This window comes from Pelmatolapia mariae, linkage group LG10_11, assembly GCF_036321145.2.
Source record: "Pelmatolapia mariae isolate MD_Pm_ZW linkage group LG10_11, Pm_UMD_F_2, whole genome shotgun sequence".
Classification (NCBI taxonomy): domain Eukaryota; kingdom Metazoa; phylum Chordata; class Actinopteri; order Cichliformes; family Cichlidae; genus Pelmatolapia; species Pelmatolapia mariae.
In genome coordinates, this window is record NC_086236.1 from 57868261 (window position 1) to 57887029 (window position 18769).

Below are 18769 nucleotides of genomic sequence, written 5' to 3' on the forward strand. Positions count from 1 at the left end.
GTAACCCATGATTACCACGGGCTCACTGACTGGTCTCATGGCCTGTGTGAATAGAGGGCTTAGCAATTCACAGCGACTGCCACCAACCTCCAGCAATCACTCCCAAACAGTCGGGTATATATCTTTTTCCCTAGCGACCAGTGTGATTGGGGCTTAATTATCAAATTAATAGCTATTTAAATTTTGCAGCAGTACTCAGCTAATGTTAGAAGTTTTGCTAATCAAAGTGTTTTACCACCTTGGCTGTAGAAACTTGGCTTTTGTTTTAATGTTCAAAAGTTTCTTTGTTAGTACAGTGAATGTGAGTTCTTGGTCCTGCTAACAGCCTGGTGAAACGCTATAGCCTGATCATATTAGCATGATCAGTTTAGCATTTAGCTCAAAGCACAGCTTCACCGCGCTGCTAGCAGGCCTAAAGATTCTTGTTTCAGCAGGTTACCTTAATTTGCATTCATACTCCTCATTGAAATGCAAATTCATCTTCACCTCTTCAAGTGGCAGACAGTGTACATATCAATCATTTTTCCATTAGTTTTTTAGCCTTTTCAGCTTTTCTGCTAAACTCGATGCAGATCAGGTTATGTGGAGGCTGTGTGATTTGTGTAGCTGGTAATTGTGACCGTAAATGTGCTAAATACTATAATCAAATGAATTTTTATCGTTTATTCAGCTAACCTACAATTTTTTCACAATCCCCTGGTAATTACAAAAGTACCTGCTGCGGTACATGTGTACCTTAAGGTTTAAAGGTTGAGGAAAGTCACATCAAATCCCAAATTTTTAACTGGTAGCTAAAAAAAGTATTGTATTTTTTGTCACACTGATCAATTTTATTAGCCCCTCAAGCAAAAAGATTATAGTTCATATTTTAAAGCAAATGCCATCATCAATACAGGTAATTCATGATCTTAATAAAGCCGCTCATCAAGTAACGGAGGCCTCCTAGAGCAATATGCAGCATGCTGCTTGGTGACATTTCCCTTCAAAGGGTCTACGGTTTATGCTGCGGTAATTGTCTCCTGCCCTCTATCACTGAGAGACCAATGATTGAAGCTGTTGTGTGCACATTGATTTACATAGCCGGGGCCATTCTTTGCCACATCTTTGTACCAAGAGAATACAATCAGTCAAAGCTTTATAATAAATAATGCAACAATAGCTTCAGCATCTTGCCATCATCATATGTGCGCACACACACAAACAGACAGGAAAGCACACAGTCTGTCTTTCTAACTCACTGCAATGCTGTCTACTTCCCTTTGAAGGATTAACAAGAATGTCAATTAAATGCCAGAGAGACGCTCTTAGCTGATCTGAACGAGGTGTTGTGCAATCTAATGTAATTTTGTAATGTTGAGTAAAGAATAGGGTGTGGTTCATCACCAGCATGAAAATCTGAGCCCAAAAATCTAGCCGCAACTTTTTCTTATGATTTTGACACTTTTTGACAATTTTTTAAAATCCTTTCTATTTTCATGATTGATGAATACTTGCTGCTTTCATCCTCGATCAGTTTTTTATGCAGAGCAATGTCAAGACTGAAGTTGATATTTTGAACCCCTGTGCAGTGCACATTGCGTGTGGAGGGCCTAATAACCTTATCGGGGAGAATGATTTCCTTCCAAAGACTGATGCACCGAGTTAATTTTCATGCAGTGCTCAGTGAAGTCTCTCCCTCTGATAGGATTAATGCAAATGTTAATTAAATAGCAGTTAACCTAGTCCTTAAGTTGACTATGTCTGTGAGGTGTGATTTGTTGATGTTTGATGCCAGGACTGTTTTTTCTTCTCGATGCTTGGTTTGTCGCCGCTGTTTTTTGTGGCTGTGTACCGAAGCACTGTTGATTCAGAGCACTGCTGGAAACCCATTTGGTCAAAATTTCACCCTCAACTTTCAGAGAGCGCACTCAACACCGAGAAAAGCAGGACATGCTTGCTCAGGCGCTAAGTCAGTGGGCTAACATCTCCTTCCTTTTGATGGCGCTAGGATGTCAAATTCCAGTGTTAAATTCCTTTTATTGAAGCAGTAAGCCAGTTGACTGTGTGACTGTGGCTGACACTGTCTGTATCTGAGGTCATTACTGGGTTTTTTTTTCAGGCTTTTAAACTCTCGTTCCAAGTTAGAAGCTGGAAAAAAAATCTTTCTAGAAATTTGCACTCTGGATGCATATTCTGCTTTCACACTGGACGACTATTTAATTCAGGGCACTTTTACGAGTCCCTCCGGCACATTTCAGAGCTTCGGCCTGTCTGAATATTCAGAGTGCAGTCTGGACTCTGGCCAAGGAGGAGGTGCTGCAGTGCCTTCCAATGTTTACACCAGTAGCCAAATGGGAGCAATCTAACCCCCGAAGATTTCCACTAAGCTAGCTTCCACTCCACGTAATAAAAATAACTTTTAGCAGCCTTTTCATTTATAAGCATACCGTTTTATTCATTATTATTATAGTCATATTGTGATGGTGACAATTCATTCAATGCTCCACGAGTGCATTTGCATATCTCATTGATGTTTTTTCAGTTTTTGCCAGTTGAACCTGCATGTGAGCTTCCTTCTAATTTAGAAAATGTGTTAGCCCCCTAATAAGGTCCAGTGATTATTTTAACTGTAATTTAATGTTCTGTGATTTTATTGATTTGTTTCACCTTTAACTTGAGCCTAAGGGCATCACTCTCCTTTGCTTTGGATGCTGAAATAGCGACCATTGTCCTTGTGTGTGGCCATGTTTGTGTGTCTGCCTAAGTGTCTCCTTGTCCCATTGTCAGTGCGTCTGTGAGGGGAAGGTCAGAGCAGGTAAGGCCACGTGTCACAGTGGCACATGGATGAGTTTGTTGCCAAGGCAATTCGTCTGTTTGTTTTCTGATCACCGGAAAAACACCACTGTGTGTCCAGCATCTCAGAGCCTAATTACTAATTGCATGCACAGGTCATTAACCCTATAAGTGCTAGGCTTTTATTTAAATGTCCAATTGAGTAAAAATCTCCAGTTCTATTCTACAGCTATAAAACTGTAGAGCCAAAATTAATACATTTAGGATTAATTTTGATATATAATGTTTCTGCATCTGTGAGACTTGAAAATCTCCAGCAAAAAAATGTATTATCTCTCAACACTATAAATTACTAACATGATATGATAGTTTTACGCAGTTGCTGCACATTTGTCGGCTGCACATTCATTATGGGAGTTTCCGATTCCACCACATCCCAAATATGCTCTATTGGATTGAGATCTGGTGACTATGGATGCCATTTGAGTACAGTGAATTCAATGTCATGTCAAAGAAACCAGTTAGAGATGAATGAAGCTTTGACATGCTGAAAGCAGCAATCAGAAGAAGGGTACTCTATGATCATGAAAGGGTGGACATGGTCAGCAGCATTAGCTGGGCAGGCTGTGGTGTTTAAATGATGTTCAACTGATACTAAAGGACATAAATTGTGCCAAGAAAATATCCCCCACAACATTACACCACTACTTCCAGTCTGAATCATTGACTGAAGCCAGGATGGATCCATGCTTTTATGTCGTTTACACCAAATTAAAACCTTACCATCTGAATGTCACAGCAGAAAGCAAGACTCATTAAACCAGGAAACATTTTTCGTATCTTATGTCCAATTTTGATGAGCCTGTGTGGGAATTTTAGCATCAGTTTCCTGTTCCTACCTGACAGAAGTGTGGTCGTTTGCTGCCCAGAGATGCTCTTCTGCATACCCTGGTTGTGTTTTCTTTTTTAACTCATTTTTACCTTCCTATCTGCTGAAAGCAGTCTGACCTCAGACATCACCAAGACTTTTTCACCCAGAGAACTACTGCTCGCTGGATATTTTCTCTTTTGCATGCCAGTCTTTGTAAACTTTAGAGATGGTTGTGTGGTAAAATCAGAGTAGATTAGCAGCAAATCTGGCACCAAGAACCATGCTAATTTTAAAATCACTTAAATTCCCTTTCTTCTCCATTCTGATGCTCAGCTTGAACTTCAGCAGGTCAACTTGACCATGTCTACATGCCTGAGTATATTGAGCTGCTGCCGTGTGATTAGATATTCCCGTTAATGATAGGTTTACAAACAGCTGAACAGGTGTACCTAATAAAATAGCCAGCGAGGTTATGTAAGTCAGTGACACTATTGGTGTTGAACCTGGTCTAAAAATTCTCAACAATTCTACATCCATTTTAGTCACAGCAGCAATAAGAAGCTGATTTCATTTTAAGTGAAAGTGCCACACTTGGCAACCTTTGAAAATGGCAGTGGTTGTGTCTTTATAATCCTGGTATGTGGACCTCCAGGGTGAAAAAGGTTGTCTTTCTTGGTTTAGCAATTTAGCTTTACCTCTGATCTTGTTTCCAGCAGTACAGAAACTGATGAGAAAAAAAGTCTATTTCTCTTTTTACCTTCTTTTCCCAGTTTTGGTATTTCAGTTAATGTTTATTTAGTAAATGTAAATGTTCTGTTTTTAATGTATTATAAACTGGGATTACATATATATAGTAATTTCAGTAAAATGTTTCTATTTCTGCTGATTAATTTATATTCTGCAACATGTCATCAACTGCCTAGCATGCTGAGAAGTGGGAGCCCCATGCGTTAACAGACTTTGCGTGTACCTGCCATAAGGTGTGCCACACAGGGGAGCAGCCAGAACAGATCTTTGACCCAAACCAGCCAGATGGCCCTAACATGGTTGCCCGAGTACAAGCCATATGGTCCAGGAATGGCTGCCGCTGCTGTCGTTTGGTTTCTCGTGGCGTATTCTTAGCGGTTCATGTTGAGTCTGTTAGCTTTGTTAATGGAGTAGCTGTCTTTGCATCGATATCTACATTGATTCACAGGAGGAGAGAGACAATTAAATACAGTGTGCCGGTGGTGGTGGCGTCTTTGCAAAAAATACACAGTTGGGTTTCATTTTTTTGTTTCCAGGATTTAAATGATGCTTTATAATCATCTGCACAAAAAAGAAAGAAAAAAAATGTCCAGCAGCGGTAGAGACTCCCTCTGCACTGCTGGACCTGTGCTTGAAAATTGTGGAAAAACTTCCGCAGCCTGCCATTCAGTCAGACACAAGATGCCATCAATCATCATCTTTCACTCACCCTGCAGCCATTAATCATGTGATAAACAAGACCTGGCATTTCAGTCTAGCAAAGGGCCCACAGCTTTAAACAGTACTGGATGTGCTCTTTAGTGCCTGTAAAAAAATAAATAAATAAAAAAAAAAGAGAGAGCAATAATGAACTCTATTTATTCCAACATAATCTAAGTAAGTTAATACTAATTAATCTTACATGTATCCTTCAGCAGCATATGTAATGTAATGTAGTTTAGATGTAGTGTCTCAAAAAGTGCTGCTATAAACATATTATATATAAACAACATTAGCGCCCCAGGCCTATTAAACAGCATGTCATGGTTGTGATGCCTCTTTAAGATCTTTGCCGGTCTGTCACTGTCTGTGTTTGCCACACGGTTGGGAGTTCTGTAATCCCATTTATGCACACTGGAAGGTGATGCTCGCACATTCAAATTATGTCATTCCATGAATTTTAACATAAATGTGTTTTATTTTGTAGGGTTACTGTAAGTTTTGTTGTTGTGTTGTTGTTTTTTTAAATTAAGCAGTATAAAGATAATTTTTTTTATCTTTACTGTCTTTAAAAAATAAAAAAATGGATAACGTGTGGAATTTGCTGAATCACGGGGGCCTTATATATTATCTATAGTTCGCTCGATGAGCTCTATTTGGTTTGACTTCCTCTGTGTTATTGAAAACACATCTGCAAGGCCCACGGCCTCCTACTCTCTTCATCTGTAGCCAATAGTGTGTGTGTGTGTCTGCATGTGTGTATGTGTAGGCGTGTATGTGAGTGAGCAGTCCTTGACTGCGGTGGATGGGTGCTGATTAGCCAAGCTGCCGGGGTCTTTTGTGCTCCTCAGACGGGGGTATAATTGTTCTTTGTTCAATGCTCAGCATCTCTTTGAAGTCTCTCATTCAATTTATGTCCTTACAGATTCTCTCTCCCTTCTCTATGGTGTCCACCCTCGCTTTTTTCGATGGGTGTCAGACCCCTGTGTTGTAATTACATAGCAACCTATAAAATACATGAAACATACAGGAACAAGTATGGAGCCACAAGAAAGTAGAAGAATCCCGATATTTATCTATAGAAAATGACCAGAAACTGACATTTCAAATAGGCATTTTATTAAATCAAAGAAATCTCCCATTTTGCTGGTCCAAACAAATGAAGTTAAGAAAAATAACCGTCTTGGAGTGGCTCGCCACAACTGAGCATCATTACATAGGCTAATGTTCCTCCTCTGTAGAGATGGGGAATGCCTTTGACAGCTAGTTTGAGTGCAGTGACTGTGCAGCGATTGTTGCTTTCAGTTGTTGTCATAATTAAACAGAAGATCACTGGTTTTAATACACTGCGATGGTGCTGCGCTGAATTACTTCAGCCAGCCAAGATAATGCAGCCCCATTTGAATAAGTCTAAGATATAATGTGGCATGTAGACAAACCAAGAGAAGAGAGAAGTGTGTGTGAGGGGGAGACTCCTGTTGGTTCTCATTGCCAATCTCCCTAAGGAGAGAGCTGTTTATGCACACATGAAAAGCATTGGCAGGCAAGCCGGTATGTGTAGAGAGAGAGGGAGCATGAGAGAGAGACAGAGAGAATGAGGGCAGCCTCTAAGAAGAGAATGATGGTTTAGTGTTTTTTTTTCTTCTTTGCATAGATAATAGCAAAACCAGGGGAAAAAAGAGAAAGACGAGAGGGCTGGGCAAACCTGTTGCCAGTTTCAGTTGCCAAGGACCACCTGTTGCTAACAATAAGTGTGTATATGTGTGCTTATTCTTTTTTGGGAGCAGATAAAGAATGCAGCTGCTAACGTACTAAGAGAGACTTGGCTCATCTACAAACACACCAAGCTGATGAAGAAGATCGACCATTCGAGAGTCCGCAAACACCAGCGGAAGTTCCTCCAGGCTATACATCAGTGAGACCGCACCTCACACACAACTACATACACTCACGCACGCAAGCACACCCGTGCACACGAGCACATGCGCACGACGGCGCTGCTGAGCTGATGAAGCCTTTGAAATCAGCTGTACTTTCTATCCACCCACAGGTTGAATCAACGCTGATCATCAGATAAAATGCATTAATCCCCGCACACACAAACACACACACACACGCATGATGTGATTCATCATCTACGAAAGGGCAGGTTCAATCCAGGCAAATACACTTGTGGGCATGGATAATCAGTGCATTGTGTGCTGTTAGAGACACTCCGATCATCCTGTCATCTCTCCCAAAAAGTGCTGCTGCTGTTACAAGTGCACAGAGCGTAATTCACACACATAAAGAAAAAGATTTTTTGTATATCCTCTGTCCAGCATCTAAATGAAGGATCCCTTTAATGTTTCCTGATCCTTTGATCTTTAACTGTTCAACTCAAGGACAGTTCAAAAGCCAGAGTCAAGAGATGTAAGGCTGTTTTAATTCTAACATTCAAAGGCTAATCCTTATTCATGTGGACTGTGGACTGGTTGTGTCAACACAGTAACCGGGCTGACTCGATGGGAATTGCATCCCATTCTGTGGTTAAAATCTGTTAGCATAACAGGGAGACGGGCTCAGCTGGGGGTGCAGTCTCATAAAGTCAGCCTCACAGGGTTTGTTTTATGAAAACACAGGTTAGTTCACCAATTATTGTATTGTGCTTTGAGAGTCCAATAGGCTTTTAATTGGACTGAAGTACAATGATTTTTTTTAATCTGATTTTTTCCTGTTGGTTTATTTCCCTGTAGGTCTTGTGCCCCTGAAGTTTTCCTTAATAATAACTATCTTTTAACTTTTAATATTTCTTTTTCTGCATTCATTATATATATACAAATATATGGATTCTCTACTTCATGATAAGATTACTATGTTTCAGTCCACACTGTGTGCTTGCTGTTATTGTACATTCAAATCAAGGGACACACTGCAGGTAGAAATGAAGCTCAACTTGGCAAGGTGACCGCTCCAGAGTGGTGTTGTCTGAACCCTGAGGGATTAACTCTCTGGTCCAACCACAGCATATTTACTGGGTTTCCACCCTGTATGTGTGTTTTATGTGTGCATCTGTTTGCAGATTACGCAGCGTGAAAATGGAGCAGAGGAAACTCAGCGATCAGGCCAACACACTAGTGGATCTCTCAAAGGTGAGGCACACATCAGTGCTCTTCATTTTTGCATACAGGTTAGTCGCTCATACCTGACATGCTTTTGCTCCCCCCAAAAATTTTGCACAGCATTTCTCCGTTTCCATGCTGACCTGCCTGTTTCTGTGGCTTTGCGTCTCCTAGCAACCAGAAGAAGTGTTAAAACAGGGATGACTGAGTGAGGAGGGAGGGGAGTGCTCGTGTTTTTTCTGTTACTGTGTGGGTGTTTGAGTGAGAATGTAAGCGCACGTGTGTGTGTGTGTGTGTGTGTGTGTGTGTGTGTGTGTGTGTGTGTGTGTGAAAGAGAGAGAGGCAAACAGAGGAGAGTGAGTGAGATACAGATTTGAATCAGAAGGAGACAAAGATTGAGCGAGGGTGCATGTGTGTGTGTGTGTGTGTGTGTGTGTGTTCTTTCAGAGGAGCGATGCCTTTAGCACCAAATATTTTGCAATTTTGCAATCTCAGTCTCAATTGGCCACTTGTGCATTTACCATGGTTACAGAGACAGGGATGTGCAAGGCAGGGACATTCTGTTGGCTTCCTTTCATCCTCTCTCTTCTCGCTCTTTTTCTTTCTTCACAGTGTTATAAAGCCCGGCCTAGTGTGATTTCTAACTTCTAATCCCTCTTAGGTTTTTTTGTCATTTTTGCTTAGTCTTTCTCTTTCTTATACTTTACCTTATTCTGTAACCATGGGTGACCAGTTGCGGTCTGTCCACAAACTGACTCACCTAAGTGTAAAAATTTGCAGGGACAGGAGGCAGGGCTGATAGGATTTAAAATACCCTCGTGAAGACAAAGACAGTAGTTACAGAAAATTGCATACAAAATATGTATGTATATGTATTGGCATATGTAACACACACAAAGTTAAAACAGCAGAAAAACATCATAATTAAAAAGTTTATTATTCATTTGGCATTGCATTGGTAGTTCTAGACAGGCAGTCACTGCTCCAGATTTGTTAGAGTCGTTGCCCTGAACGGCCAGTTTTAAAGCTTTCTTACTAAGGTGGTTAAGCCAAGGAGCCGTGCTGAAGTGCTTCATTTACAACTGTGGCATTTCTTTGTATTGTCAGCAGGCTGTCAATTGTGGAAAAACTGAGGCATATTATTAAAATTTCACCTATTTTTACACCTCAGGCTGTTCATTTTTCATTAAAGTTTGTCAGAATGTACTTTTTATGCTAAAAGACAGGGAAAATGTTTCAAGGTGTTTTCTTCTTTTTTTTTACCTTTATGCAGTGGTTTTACTCATCCAGCACACTTCAGATCAAACTGGGCCGCGTGTGGCCCAGCTAAAATGAATTTGACATCCCTGCTCTACTTAGTGTCTCTCCTTATTCAATACCAACATTTATATTTATTTTTTTTTAAACAAGCTTTCATAGAGCGGCTGTGTTATCTTCCTGTTTTTACGTGTTTGCAGTCTGTCTCCCTTCTTCAAAGTACGCAGTGTGCACTGACTCATCTCTCACTCTCCACTCTCTCCTGTCATAGATGCAGAGTGTCATGTATGAGCTCATGTCCGAGCTCAACGACCGCAGCGAGGACTTGGAGCGTCAGATGCTGTCCCTGGAGCAGCGGGTGGAGCAGCTCACGGCGGGCTTCAACGCCTTGCCCGCTCACCTGTCTGCAACCCTCAGCGCCCAGCATGCTGCCCTGGTTCACCTGCTCCGGGAGAGGGATGCAAGGGATGGTAGAGGAGGAGGAGGTGCTGTGGTTCCACTGTCCCCTGCTGCTTCTTTAACCACTGCGCCAGCTTCAGTTTCTCCAGTCCAGGTCACAGCTCCTGCACCACCCTCAGCTCCGGTTTCTACTTTGGCGTTGGAGTCCCCTCTGTCGCCCCCACCCCTGAGCCCAGAGGGGAGCTTGGAGGCTAGCTCCAACCCCAACACGTGCACCTCTAGCTGCTGAGGACAGCTTTTTTTTCTTTTCTTTTTTTTTCTTGGACCAGGAGAGGACAAATATAAGGAAAAAACAGGGAGGAAGGACGGGGGCTGCGCTAGTCCTCACACTTCAGACTAAAGGAGAGAAATGGGAGATGAGAGAAATGTCTGGTGATCCTCGGAAACTAACGCTCCAAGAGGGAGGGAGAAAGACTATGAGGAGAAATAATGGGATTAAGATGGAGGGCCTGTATGAGTGATGAGACATGTTAGGGACTTTGGGGCGCTTTACTTGATGAGGGAAGGAGAAGAAAAATGGGGATAAAATGGAGACTCTAAAAGGTGTGAGGGGGAGGAAGGATGCCAAGAGGGTGAGAAATGGAGGTAGAGAGAATGAGGAGGACGAAAGAGAGAGGAGGAGAAATAACGAAGAATAATTATATGAACTCCTAAATGGAATCCACTCCAATTACTGAAGAATGCCTTTTATTATCTCTATCTCTCTCTCTTCTACGTCTCTCTTTCTCCCTCTCTTTCCTTCCCCCTTCCCAATCCCTCACTCCCGTCATCAGGAATTAATGACCATGACTTTTTATCCTTATGATGTATTTTCTATCTGAATGCTAATTGTGTATTAACGAGCATCCCTTTAACAAAAGGTTCGATCAATACGACCACCATTTAAAAAAATGAAAAATAAAAAAATAAATAACTAGTGGCATGCACCACACACACACACACAAATCATGTCATCCACGCAATACGAGCTAGCACAGCACAAACACAAATATACAGACTCTCACAAAGGCCCTATTTACGCTCACACACAGAAAATAATGCACTAGCCCACAAGATGATACTAAAAGCCAATACTGCCAAGCACATGATGCACTGTCAATCTCCATAGAGCACTGCCAAGCGATGTAGACACACTGTAAAAAATGTTCATCTTAACAATTTATCTTTTGTGGGTGTGAGCTGATGCAGTAGTTTAGACTTACGATGCATAGTTGTGACATTTTAACTACTCAGCCGGGAGAATTGTAACCGTTCAGTGAACTACACAAATTATAGATCAAGCTGAAACAAGCTGATACAGAGGGACGTGAGTCATCATAATGTCTGTTTGTGATGATGAAGACAGTAGCTGATGGTAAAATAACCTAACACAACTACTACAGGACTTTATTACTGCATTTACAGAATTACAGATTGAAATGAACTGATGTTTAAAGTGTACTTTGCTGTGCTGAAATAAGACTTTGATCTTGTTTCATTTCTGTGGACGTTTGGTATGACAGCAGCAGAAAGTGGACAATTAGTAGTTGTATTAAGTGCATTAATACTGGGGCGGCTATTAGAAGAAAGATTAGCTTGTTATACACGTATTTTTTGTACTGGCATTTAAAAATGGTTGATTAATTTCTGAAGATGATACCCGTTAAAACAAACCCTGCAGAACTCTAAAGTTGGCTCTTTGCACAATCTTGATGCTCCACATTTAGTGCGAGTACTCGTTTAATGCCACTAAATTTGGGTGTTTTGACCCAAAGATCTACCGCAGATGCAGTTAGGTCCATAACTTGTTGGGCAAAAACACATTTTTTTGTCTTTTTGTCTCTCCATGTGGATTAGAAATCAAACAGGTTGTGATTAACGTGCAGAATTCAGCTTTAATTTAAGAGGTTTTACCCAAAAAAAATGCATTAACTGTTTAAGAATTATCCACATTTGTATACACAGTCCCCCATTTTCAGAGGCTCAAAAGTATCTTGACAGTTGACATGCTTCTTCATAGCTAGGTGGGGCCTGTTGCCTTGTTATTTCGTGACATGATTCAAAGAGTGGAATTTGTATTTCATAATTTTTCATTGTCATTCCAAGTGAGGGAGGTCGTCATTAGGCTTAAAAATTCAAAATAAGTCAATAACTGTCAACTGCTGAGTGGCCAAATTAACCGTCTGGTACATTCTTGAAAAGAAAGACAACAGAAAACAACTGAAATGGATGATGAAAGAATGGCTAAAAAACAACTTCACAGCATCTAACTGAGTCAAAAAAAAAAAAAACCTCTCACCAGGATGTACAGTAGATGTATCACTGTCAAAGTCTACATCTGTAAGTTTGTAACTGTTAATCCAGAGGGTTTACAACAAGCTGCAAACCAGTGGTTACACTTAAAAACAAGTAGGTTAGATTATACTTCCTAAAAAAACATCTAAAAAATTAATATTTAAATAAAGATGAGCCTGCGGCAGAATTATGGGAAGAAAGAAGTAAGGAGAAGGAAAGAGAGAAACACCTATTGATTTGAACATAACACATTATCTGTCAGAAACAGTGGGAGAAGTGTTGGTGGAACCCCATCACTAGTGTTTATTGATGGCGTGACTAACAGAAGTGCCAGGATGAATTGTAAAGTGTACAGGGCTATACTCAAAAAGACATGGAGTATTCGTCAATAACCAAGTTATTCACCTGATCTCAGCCCAACGGAGCAGCTTTTCAGTTACTGAAGACAAAAACTGAATGCAGAGAGACCCACGAACAAGCAGCAACTGAAGGCAGCTCCAGTAAAAGCCTGGCATCTCAAGAGAGGAAACACAGCGTTTAGTGATGTCCAAGGCTGCAAAGGATTTTCATTCAAGTATTTAAAACAGTCCTTACTTTTAAAATCATGTTAGTTTGTCCAATTAACGTTTGAGCCTTTGAAAATGGGGGACTGTGTCTAAACAGTTAATGCAAAAACTTAGGAAAGCGCCGTGAGTCAAAGCTGAAAGTCTGCACTTCAATCACATCCTGATTACTTGATTTAAAATTCACTGTGGAGGTGTACAGAGGCAAAATCACAAAAGTTGTCTCTTTATCCAACAAATTATGGGCCTAACTGCACTGAAAACAATCAAAACAATTTTAAAAAATCCTTTACTTGACTAAAGTCAGACCGACCTACATGCAACTCTATAAATATTGTCTGTCATTGGCACTTGTTAAAATCCAGCAGTGATTTAGCTGTATTACTCTAAGTTGTTTTTATTAGTTGATTTTTTTATGACCTTTCATAAAGGGAAGTAGTAGTACTTTACTGCCATTCTTTGTCAAACTTGTGGTCCGAAAAACAGCTCACTGTTATCATGAATGTATTCTGTGTGAAGAAATACACTCAAACTCGCTTGCTCAATCACTTAAACTGCCACACAGACACAGGAACAGACACCCACACGCGCACGCACACACACACACCTCGACAACCAAAGTGCTCTCTCTTAAATGGACTTCAATAAGAGGCAGGGAACGCTGCTGTCACTGGGGACAAAAGATAGCAGGAGGCGTTGCAGATATCTTGACAATATTTCTGAGGGAATAACTGTGAAAATCTCAGCATGGACTTGTTACAGTGCTGTACATGGACTGCTGTAACAGATGAAGGTGGACTATGGATGAACACAAGGGAACACAAATAAACCTTACAAAGGATAAATGGCCATGAAGGAACAGATGTTCATGAAATAAATAAAATGAAAGACTGAGATATATCTGAGAGGAATTGTAATGACGTGATGGGAAAAGAGACAAGCCTACCTTTACATTGGAGACAATATTGAAAACTATCTTTTAGCGACACGCTGTGGCCGGAATACTGAATTACATACGCTTGGAATATTGTACAGTATGCTGTTAACGAAATATAGCTTTGTATTGCTTAGTCTTTTCTACCATTATGATTAAAAGCAGTTATAGCTGATATCTTACCTTATTAAACTATAGTATTCTTCTCATTCGTCATGACAATTATAATATATGTATTATCAATACGTTAAATAATCACGAACAAGGAAAGTGCCGTTTGAGGTTGAAATTATTTTGTAATTTTATTTTATCAGAGAGAATTAATAAAGTATATATCTATAACATTACAGCTTTCATGTTTAATGAGTCTAAGTTTTTATTCTATTTATTTATTTTATCATTTATTTATTTCGTTTGTATGCTTTTTTTTTTTCGGGTACTTCATATTCCTCGGGGATTCATGTAATTTTAAAACAGCTGTAAACACTAACTCACCCTGTAGAGATTATGTTCTGTTCAGTAGAGTAATTTATTAAATATATAAATACTGTAGGAATTTTAAGAATTGCTACCACGTTTTATTTATTTTTCTGTTGTCTTTGTATCTTTCACTGTCAAAAGGGGGAAAAAATCTCCCCCAACTTGAATTTGAGCGTTTCTCTCGCTCATTCTCGCGATGTTTGGAAACAGCAACTTAACGCTGTCTTTAAGCACAGGGGCACACCTCTGGGGGCAGTAGAGAGCTGGAAGTTTGTTTGCTTGTTTGTTTGTTTTATTAAAATAGGCTTTTTTGTGGAAGCTTTACGCTAGCTAAGTCGTTTATTTGTTAAGTCCTATAATTATATAAGTATTGATAGGCTAACTTCAGTATGGTAAGATGCTACAAAATTAAGCTACTGTGAAGTACCCCATTATAACCAGGCACACTTTATAGCAGTATATTTTGCTTTCTTGGGCTTGTTGAATACTGTTAGCTTGCCAAATCACGGTGACATTATCAGTCTTGATTAAAAAAAATTGTGTTTTTGATGTCACAATACAATATTAATATGATTAGAGGTGGCTTGTCTACTTAGAAAAGTACTCACTGTCATTAAAACATACCGGATTGGTACTGAAGAGAAAATATGTACTGTGGCATAACACAAAGTCATTCATTGGGTTTTAATAAAGTTAGTGGGCGCTGTGATATATGACTTTGAATGTATGTGAATCCAATTCTAACTGAGAGGACAGTGTTTGGAAGAAAAACAGAAAGAGACATGATGTATTAGTGGGTGGTGAGGGGGTGTGTAAACATTCAGTGTCCAGTCTTTTCCAGTGGCCAAGCCTCCCTCTATTCATTATTTCTGTGTGTGAAGCAGGTCCTCCTTTCCGCTTTACCAGTGTCCTCTATGCTGGCACCAACAGCATTATAAATGAATGTGGGATTCTGGTGAGGGTAAGTATAAACTGTTGGTTTATTTCTTTCTGTGGTTTAACCCAAGTAAAGTGTGACATTTAACATTGTCATCCAGCTAATAAGGGCTGCAGCTGTAACCCTCAATTCATTCGTACTTTTTTTTGCATTCAGCACAAATGCATGATGAGGTGTTTCTTACTTTAGATTGAGTTACAATTAAGTACATAGAAATGTTGTTCAATAAAATTCAGTAAAACTTTATTGATCCTGAAGGTTGACCCCGCAGGAAATTGGGTTATGTTGTATGTCATACAACAGTATGTAGTATTACAGCCACATTGTAAATGTGGAGGTCAGAAGTTTTCATACATTCATCATGGGCATGAATGTTATGACAATTTGAGGCTTTTAATGATTTACTTGAACATTTCTCTTTTCAAGGTGGAATGATTGTACAGCACACGTCTTTAATGACTTAAAAAAAAAACAATCAAATGTTAGAGTTAAAAGTATGCATACAGACTCAAATACACCCTATTAATATTTGGTAAATTGTCCCTTAGGAAGTCTAAGGAGCTTGGAAAGAAAAGTGTCTGGACTTTAAGTTGCTTTAAGACGTTTCACCTCTCATCCGAGAAGCTTCTTCAGTTCTAGGGTCAAATGGTGGAGAGTCCCAGATTTAAACTAGAACTGAAGAAGCTTCTCGGATGAGAGGTGAAACGTCTTCAAGCAACTTAAAGAAGTCCAGACGCTTTTCTTTCCAAGCTCCTTAGACTACAATGACTACGATGACCTGGATGACTGAGAACTGTCACAGACATATTGTCCCTTAGGAAGTTACACCTCAATCAGATGCTTTTGGTAGCCATCAGCAAGCTTCTGGCATAATGCTGTCTGGATATTTGATCATTCTTCTTGACAGAATAGAACAGTTCATTTAAATTGGTTCATTTCCTGGTGCAGATCTGGCTTTTAAGCCTAGTCCACAAATTTTTAATAGCACTGAGGTTGGGGCTTTGGGAATGCCGTTCCAGATGCATTATGTTAGCCTTCTTGATCCACTCCAAAGCCAGTTTTGACATGTGTTTGGAATCAATGTCCTGTTGGAACAAACAGCTGTGTCCAAGTTTCATCTAGCTGTTGATTTAAGAGTTGAAGAATTTGGACGTAGTCCTCCTCCATTATGCTGTCAACTTTAAGCAGTGTACTATTATCATAGGGAACAAAGTAGCCCCAGAGCACGATGCTACCATCACCATGCTTGACAGTTGGTACGGTGCTTTTTAGATTTGAAAGCCTCACCATTCAGATCCATAAGGACAAAAAACTAACAGACTAAGGAACAGCTTATATCCCTTAGCCATCACTATGCTAAATGCTGCTAAATTAATCTGATCCAATATAATCTTTGTGTATGATGTTTACAGTGTTACAACACAGTCTCATATTTACATGTTTACAACTGCATTTTACCACTGGTACAGTAACACTGGCAAATGGGGACTAGTGCAATATGAAAGCAATTGTGTTTGTTGTTTCTAAACATATTTGTGTATATATATATATATATATATATATATATAGTATTTTCTAATTTAATTTTAATTTTATTGACTGATTGTTTAATATTTTGCACTGAGAGAATTGCACCTCAGTTTTGTAGTTCAGTGTTTCATTGCTACAGTGACAATAAAAAATTCATATTCTGGTTTTTCCAGAGCTTAATAACTTGTACTTGCATACATTTGTTTGAATGGATGATCTTGGACTCTGTAGTTGTTTAGAAATGGCTCCAAAAGACCTTCCCAACTTGTGTAAATCTACATTTCTCCTTCTTAGATCTTCACTGAGTTCCTTGGACTTACTCAGAACTCCATTGTTCTGAGTATTGGTCAGTGCAATAACCGCCATGCAAATCCTTTATATGGCTGCAAAGAGGAAATACCAGTTGCAGTCAATCATGATCGCTAATGAGATGTTAATAGGCTGTCGCCTTGTCAAGTTAAAAGACATTGTAGAACCTTCAGGATCACAAAAGATTTAAGTGAGTGTATGTATATGTTTGACCCTGTATGTGTAGTCTGTGACTTAGAGAAAATCTTAAATAAATTCAAATGTGTGCACTCAATTCTTGTTTTTAAAGCCATTAAAGATGTATATGCACAATCATTAAGCCCTGGAAAAAGAAGAAAGAAATCATAAAAACCCCTAAAATTACTGTAACACTCATGCTGATGATGAGTGAGTGTAAACTTGTGACCACAACTGTATACGCATTAGAAGGATTTTTGTTTAACATTGTATTTTGAGAATAGAGAAGCGTTAGCCCTGTTATAGACTGGCAAGCTGTCTAGTGCGTACCCTGCCTCTCATCCTATGACAGCTGGGATAGGCTCCTGCCATCCCTCAACCCTGAATTGGATAAGCAGAAGCAAATAGATGAATGGCTGGAGAATAGACAATAGAAAAAAAGGAAAAAGGAAAAAAACAAAATACTATTCTGAGGGAAGCAAAAGTTAAATTGTTGAGAATAAAGTTGTTTCAAATCCAACTGTATCATTAGTGCATCGCTGCTGGATCCTCTACAAAATGCCTTGTGTAGATGAGTTAATGAAAGCACACTTCAGAATTTTCAGCACACAAACACAGTGTGAAATAAGTATGAGGGCTTTAAAGAGATGGTGCAGAAAACTGTTCAGAAGAGAGAAAAAAACACAAACTTGGAAGAGTTGGCTGCATTTGTGCAGAGTGAAATAATTGGTAATGGACAAACACAACAATATCGATGGATACAGCTTTAGCAAGTACAAAGGATGTATGTTGTATCAGAAGATCAGGCTGTGACTTGAGAAATGCCCATGGACTAAGGGAGTTGACCTCATTCTCGAGATTATATTTATTTTCAGAATGAAACAGTTAAAAGAAAAATTTTTCATTTTGTGGCTCTGATGCTACTGAGGTTTGCAATAAACTTGCTGCATCACAGAAGTAAGAAACAACTGACCTTTTGCTGGTGCTGAGAAATAAGACTCAAATGAAATATAAACAGGGCTGTAGCATACTCTGCCTTCTTACAAAAGCTTTAGAAGATTGAAGGAACTCTTCAGTGACAATAATGAGAACAAAAACACACAAATACAAGAAGAAAGGCCACGGCGTGCTTGTATTTACTTCAGTGGCTGATATAGCAGCAGAACTGATCTCCGGTTTGGACCTTGCCTAATTAACGTGTAAAAATAACTGTGGTGACAGACTCGCAGGTCGCTCATTCACTCATACTGTGACACAGTTTGTCTTACTTTACATTTTTCTGTCATTTAAATTGTGTTTGGAAGTCTTTCTTGCTTATTGTTTGTCGGGCATATTGGTTCTAATTAGGTGTAATCCTTTGTTTGGTGTATAATCTCACTGTTGCAGGCCTAGCAGAGTGCGTTTGGAGTAAAGTTTCAGCTCATAATAGACATGGAAATAAGGAGAAGTAAGTTTTCTCTTTGACTTCACTTTTTCAGTTTTGTCTTATCTATTGAATACGCTTAAGTTTGACACATAAATGTGTTTGTATTATTAAACTTCCGTAACTTTTTTTAACTGATTACTGAGAATTTGTCTAAGTGAGATCCTAACAGCAATGTTTTATGTGGTTCATAGCTTTCTCAAAGTCGTCGTTCTTACAGATGAGTGATAGATGTT

General features: G+C 39.4%; 1 protein-coding gene across 1 annotated transcript in view; it reads left to right on the forward strand.

The window, feature by feature from the left end:
• kcnn3 (potassium intermediate/small conductance calcium-activated channel, subfamily N, member 3) overlaps positions 1-13989 on the forward strand; it is a 62775-nt gene extending 48786 nt beyond the window's left edge. Inside the window, 3 exon segments of the mRNA XM_063485897.1 lie at positions 6877-7004; positions 8151-8220; positions 9719-13989. Coding sequence (XP_063341967.1) covers positions 6877-7004; positions 8151-8220; positions 9719-10135 — 615 coding nt within the window. The 3' untranslated portion in view covers positions 10136-13989.
• The last annotated feature ends 4780 nt before the right edge of the window (positions 13990-18769 follow it).